The 6,000-nt window shown below is 34.6% G+C and overlaps 1 protein-coding gene across 3 annotated transcripts; it reads left to right on the top strand.

Moving 5' to 3' along the window:
• The first annotated feature begins 1,750 nt into the window (after positions 1–1,750).
• LOC107784659 (2,3-bisphosphoglycerate-dependent phosphoglycerate mutase 1) lies at positions 1,751–5,866 on the top strand. 3 transcript variants are annotated; one of them, XM_016605815.2, is made up of 9 exons: positions 1,751–2,238; positions 3,140–3,411; positions 3,616–3,839; positions 4,088–4,206; positions 4,294–4,450; positions 4,538–4,639; positions 4,724–4,843; positions 5,463–5,516; positions 5,594–5,866. In XM_016605815.2, the coding sequence occupies exons 2-8, from the start codon at positions 3,141–3,143 to the stop codon at positions 5,505–5,507; spliced, it is 1,038 nt and encodes a 345-aa protein (XP_016461301.1). In that variant the 5' UTR covers positions 1,751–2,238; position 3,140; the 3' UTR covers positions 5,508–5,516; positions 5,594–5,866. The 3 variants fall into 3 exon arrangements, with proteins under 3 accessions (XP_016461301.1, XP_075082461.1, XP_075082462.1); XM_075226360.1 differs by having other exon boundaries at positions 5,463–5,866; XM_075226361.1 differs by lacking the exon at positions 1,751–2,238 and adding an exon at positions 2,286–2,324 and having other exon boundaries at positions 5,463–5,601.
• Positions 5,867–6,000: the final 134 nt, after the last annotated feature.

Below are 6,000 nucleotides of genomic sequence, written 5' to 3'. Positions count from 1 at the left end.
CCCATTATTATAAGACGCTTATAAAGCTAATGATAATAAAATAATGATGTATCTTAGTACAATCCACAACTCATATTCCATTTGCCAGGGTACAAATGAAACCGACAAACCGCACTAACCCGATAATTCGAGTCAAACTGAGAAAAAAAAATCCGGCTATGATTTGGTTTGATTGGTTTGGTGTTGGAAAAAAAATCCGACGATGTTTGGTTTGGTTTGGTTTTAACTAAAAAAACTCAAACCGAAACCAAATCAACCTGACATTATATGTATAGAAGTTTTAAATATATTTAATGCATGAAAATATTTATTGTAGTGTAGTTTATAAATATTTTTTAAACTTTTTCATAATTTTATCTTTTAACGTATTATTTCAAGCTTGGACTTATAATTTTTGGATACTCCAATAAGTTTTATAGTCCATAAATATTAGTAACTCAAATAAATCATAAACCAAAATCAAAGCAATACTAATGATAATAAAAGACATTCAATTCAATTATACTATGAATGAAAATAGTGTTGGATATCTATTTGTTAGTTTTTCATGGTTTAAATCAGATGCATAACTTATTTTTCTTTTAGTGTTTAGTCAGGTAAATAATAGTACTTATTAGTTGTACTTTTTTTAGCAACTTATTAGTAATTTTAAATTATGTTTGTTTTCATTATGGCTTATTAATAATATTTATTATATGTGATTTTCTCATCTTTATTGTTGAATATTTTAGTACAATGCCATGAATCATCTCATATTTATGTTATTTTATTAAAAAACACCTTATATAGTTCTGCCTTACTAGAATTAAAGAAATAATTGGAGAACAAATTTTATGTTTTGTGCTATGAAGACTTTATGAAAAAAATACCGACACAACCCGAAAGCCCGAAAAATCCGAGAAAAATCGAGATTTAAAAACCCGACTTTTATTGATTTGGTCTTTAGATTTAATAACTCGATATAATTGGTTTGATTTGGTAGTTAAAAATTTCGAATCAACCCGACCTTTGGTGAGTGCTCGAGTCAAAATTGCTGAAATTTAAGTTGTAGTATAATGATCACAATTGTATCCACACTACTTATCAAATTCAAATTTTACCAAAATTATTGTACTTTCTCTACGGTCATTATTCACGTGCATAAAAATAGTCTTACCTGAGATTTAATTGCCAAAAATTAGCACTAAATGTAGTGGAGTATTGTAATAGCTTGAAAAGAAATTGAGTTTTAATTATGAGAACATCACAAGACTCTATAGGAACGTGAAAATAGCACGAGCTAGCAAGTTTTTATATTGGTAATCGAAAAGTAACCAACATTTGCAAAGCCATTGAAAAATAACCACTATTTTAGTTGAAACACAGAAAAGTTCCAGTATTATATGTTGGATTATGGAGCTCTTGCGTATAAACTTCCAGTATATTATGTTGGAACTCCAGCACATTATGCTGGAATCTCATATGTAAAAATTCGAACTCTAGCATATTATACTGGAATTTTTTCGGATTTTAAGAGTGTTTTTATTTAAATTTTATCTTTACATAAAAAATTAATTAAATTTTAATTACTTTTAAAATTATGACTATTTTTTAATTATCAATTATAAAATAGTTATTCATACTTTTGAAAGTGAAAAATAAAAAGGAGGGAGGAAAACAGCTAGTTTGGAAAATGGGAAAAAGAGTAAAGATGGTCAAAATGAGAACAGGGAAAATAGAAATTGGAAATGGACATGTCACACACAGAGCCATACCTACCAAAACACACAGAGAGAGACACTATATATTATAATGTCCTATACTCTTCCTTCTCCTTAACAATAGCAATAACACCCAATTGCCAACTGCACGGACTCGCCTTTCTGGGGGGAAAGTTCTTTGTTCCTTTTTCAAGAATACGATTTCTTCTAAGCATATTAGGCCCCCCCATCTGTATCGTCGTATCTTGATTTGTCAGTCAGTTTCTGGCGCATAAAAAAACAGCATTTTTATGGCATCATTTAATGCATGATATGTTTTTCCATCTTCTTCTCCGCCAACTTTTCTTGGTATAAACTCAACACCCCTTTTTTCTTAGAGGAAAAAAAATACACACCCTTTTTATTATCTGCCCATTTAATCGAACCAAAAGGAAGAAAAGAAAAAGTGGGAAAACAAGATTTGATTTTTTTAAGCATCGTTTATTACTTAGGTATCTTCACAAGCCCATCCTCACATCGTTTGGCCTTATAAATAAGCGTAAGATCTCTTTTTTATTCTCTGTGTTCTGCATTTTCTGGTGTTGATTTCTGTGTTCTTAACTGGATTTTGTTTTTCTTGTTTATGTGAGTTTTGTTCAATTTCTTTTTCCGCTGTGTTCCATGTTTTCGATATGTTCTATGTAAAAGGGTTGATGTTGGGATTTTATGATGTGCTTTCTGCTTTTGTCTTTGGAAATAATGCATAAATGTTTGTTATGGGGCACCCACTTTATTTCGCCATGTCACATCTCATTAGTCAGTAGGTAGTTCCTAATCTTGAATTAGATCTATTTTGATTGCTAATTTTATTGGTAAGGCTTAGCTTTTTCTTTCTATGTTTTCTTTCCCTCTGTTAGGTACTTCCTTTGATTCAATTTATGTCGTATAGTTTGACTGGACACACTGCATAAACAAAAGAGGCTTTTGGAACTCGTGATCCTAAATGTGCCATGAGATTTCAAACGGACTAATAATAATATAGTGCTACATAAAATGGAATGGAGAGAGTATATATGATAGTTTAAAGAAATTCAAATACTTAGAAACAAGAGAAAGGGAAATGATTATTGTTTGTGTGTATGGTACATTCATTTTAATCTTGATGGTGGAAACAATATAGAAATAGTCCCTAATAAGGAGCGCAATTTTTTTGGGTTAACTTGGACCTCTTCCTTGTAAGTAACGATGGGTATGACTATGACCTATGAAATGCTCATTAATTTTTTACCATTACTCTCAGTCTAAGTTGCTCTGTTGTTCTGTTTTCCCTGTGTAACTCTGTTTTACTTTCTTAATCCACCTTGACTAGTTGAAAATTGAAATGCTGCTGCTTTTGATTGATCGAAGAAATTTTCTGTTGCATGAACTTTCATTGACAATTATGGTTTTTCTGATCTCAGAATGGCTGCAACAACAATTCACCAAGCAGTTGGGACTCTTCAGTCTTGTCGAAGTAATGGTAACTCTGGATTGTGTCCTGATTATGGACATGTTTCGTTAAGATCGGTGTCCAAGGGTTTCAAGGTTGATGTTGGATTGTTGAGAGGAGGAAGTTATTGTTCTAAAAAGAGAAGTACTTGTGTAATTCAAGCCTCTGCTTCTCAGGCTACAGTTTTTGATGCAGTTTCAGCAGCATCAAGTGCCAACACCAGTGACTCCAAGAAAAAAACAAGTATGGCAGTCCATCTCTTGAACTGTTATTTACAAAATCATCATAAGCTCAGCATAAGATGAAAGTTTCTGTGATCATTTTTGCCATTTATCACATTAAAGAATTCGTCCTTCCAGAAATGATTTTCATGGGATATTTTGTGAATCTTTTGAGCTTCTACCGCAGCACTGCATCTAAATACCATCTTCCCATTTGCCCCTTCAGGTGAAGCTGCGCTAATCCTGATTAGACACGGTGAGTCTATGTGGAATGAAAAGAACTTGTTCACTGGTTGTGTAGACGTGCCTTTAACCAAAAAGGGTGTGGAAGAGGCCGTTGAAGCGGGGAAAAGAATTAGCAATATACCTGTTGACATGATCTATACTTCTTCTTTGATTCGTGCGCAAATGACTGCGATGCTTGCCATGACTCAGCACCGTCGCAAGAAGGTAACTCTGTAGTTAAAGCTTGTAATATTTGGATTTTCCTTATGACATGTTTGAGGGAGAATGTATCACAATAGATGATATTATTGGATTAGATGGTTGATTAGAGGCCTATTACATTGGCTATACATGCTTCCTAACTGCAGTAGACTCCTAGTTTGGTTTTCTCCGTCTGCTGTCAAGTGTTTGAGGCTCTGTCCATACTGGAAAACTAAAATAATTTAATATTTCCACCGCCATGTCAATTTTAGGTGCCAACTATCATTCATGAAGAGAGTGAGCAAGCAGGAGCTTGGAGTCAGATTTTTAGTGAAGAAACCAACAAGCAGTGTATTCCAGTTGTAACAGCTTGGCAACTAAATGAGAGAATGTAAAATTTCTTCTTCTTCTAAGCTTATTCTTCCTATATTTGATATATCAGTTGATGGTTCTGATATATGGCTTTGCTATTTTGTAGGTATGGGGAATTACAAGGTCTTAATAAGCAGGAAACTGCTGATAGATATGGAAAGGAGCAGGTTCATGAGTGGCGTCGTAGCTATGATATTCCTCCTCCAAATGGAGAAAGTTTGGAAATGTGTGCTGAGAGAGCTGTTGCCTACTTTAAAGAGCACGTAAGCATAAGCATTTTCCTGTTCCAGCATATGACGAACCCCGTTTTACGTTTGTTATGAAATGACATTGTAGCTGTAATGTTGCAGATTGAACCCCAACTTGCAGGTGGAAAAAATATAATGATCGCTGCCCATGGAAACTCATTGAGGTCCATCATTATGTATCTCGACAAGCTAACATCCCTAGAGGTGGAATTTCAGACTTACTGGAATCTCTTGTATTTCTGTCTGGTTCTGCTCCGTAACATTACGAACTGAAACTCTTCTTATCAGGTTATAAGTTTGGAACTTTCCACTGGAATCCCCATGCTTTACATTTTCAAAGAGGGAAGGTTTATTCGCAGAGGAAGTCCTGCAGCACCATCAGAGGCAGGGGTCTATGCTTATACCAAGGTATGGAACTTCACAAAGTTATGTTTGAATTTTTTAAGCTGTCTTTGTCAAGTATGTCCACATTCTTGTGTTACAAACAGTTAGATGAAAGAGCATTCCGGAAGAAACCTGTTGCTCAACTGGTTAAGTCCCTTGAAGGAAATGATGAGAAAAATAGCTTAAAACATGCTAAGGAGTTTATTGGGCATAACAATAGGGTTCCAACACAAAGTTTAACATAAAACAATTTGCTAAGCAAGTATCAAGCTGTGTGCTCATATACTTGGATTCAGAAAATTAGGTTGTTGCTACCTTTTAAAAAGGCCAACTGAGGGTGCTTGCTTCTGTACTTGGGAGTTACATTTATTTAAGCTCTCTGAGTAAGCATTTCTCAGGTTTTCACCTCTCCAGAGTTAATTGAGATATTCTTCAGTAGGGCGTAGAGTGCCCAGGCCCACGTTCTTTTGTTGCAGGTCCATCCAGTACAAAAGAAAAAAGCAGAAAAAAAGAACAATGTAGTAAAAAGGAGTGCAAGTAGTGGTTATGTTTTTTAACAAAACCTGCATTTTAGCATTTAGCTGATAACAGCCAACTGATGATCTTTTTATGACGAAGTACTCCTTTCTTTCCATAATTTCAGACCTTGGCTCAGTACAGACAAAAGCTAGATAATATGGTTCAGTAATGTGACAAGGTATGGCGATTTTCTGGTCTTCTTTTCTTTGAAACGCCTGCTATAATTCTTGATGCTAATTGTTTCATGTTTTGCAGGAAATTGCTTTCAGTTGAAGTAGATCTCATGTGCTTCGTGGAGACCCCCCCCCCCCCCCCCCTTTAAGTGTAGTCTTCAAATAGGCCAAAGAACTCGGTTTTGTTTCCCCATATATGTTGTACTGTATGTGTTTATGTTGTGAATTGTAATGTAGATTATGTTGGTTTGATCAGTATGATACAGACAGAAATAAGACAGTGAACTGCAAGTGTTTTTGTTCATCTATGCAGACAGCCCATATATACAATAGTTTTTTTTTTGTTTGTTTCTCAGCTAGCTGTGTGGATCCATTTGCACTATGCCAATACTTTTTGTCTGGAATTCATCAAATAATGGCCACTTGGGAAAAGAAATTTTACAAAATTGGGAGCTAGGAAAAAAGTTGACTTTTTCCAGGATAAGCTCA

This window comes from Nicotiana tabacum, chromosome 12 (assembly GCF_000715075.1).
Source record: "Nicotiana tabacum cultivar K326 chromosome 12, ASM71507v2, whole genome shotgun sequence".
Taxonomy (NCBI): Eukaryota; Viridiplantae; Streptophyta; class Magnoliopsida; order Solanales; family Solanaceae; genus Nicotiana; species Nicotiana tabacum.
Note: the sequence above shows the minus strand (reverse complement) of the source record. Positions and strands in the feature narration are given on the sequence as shown.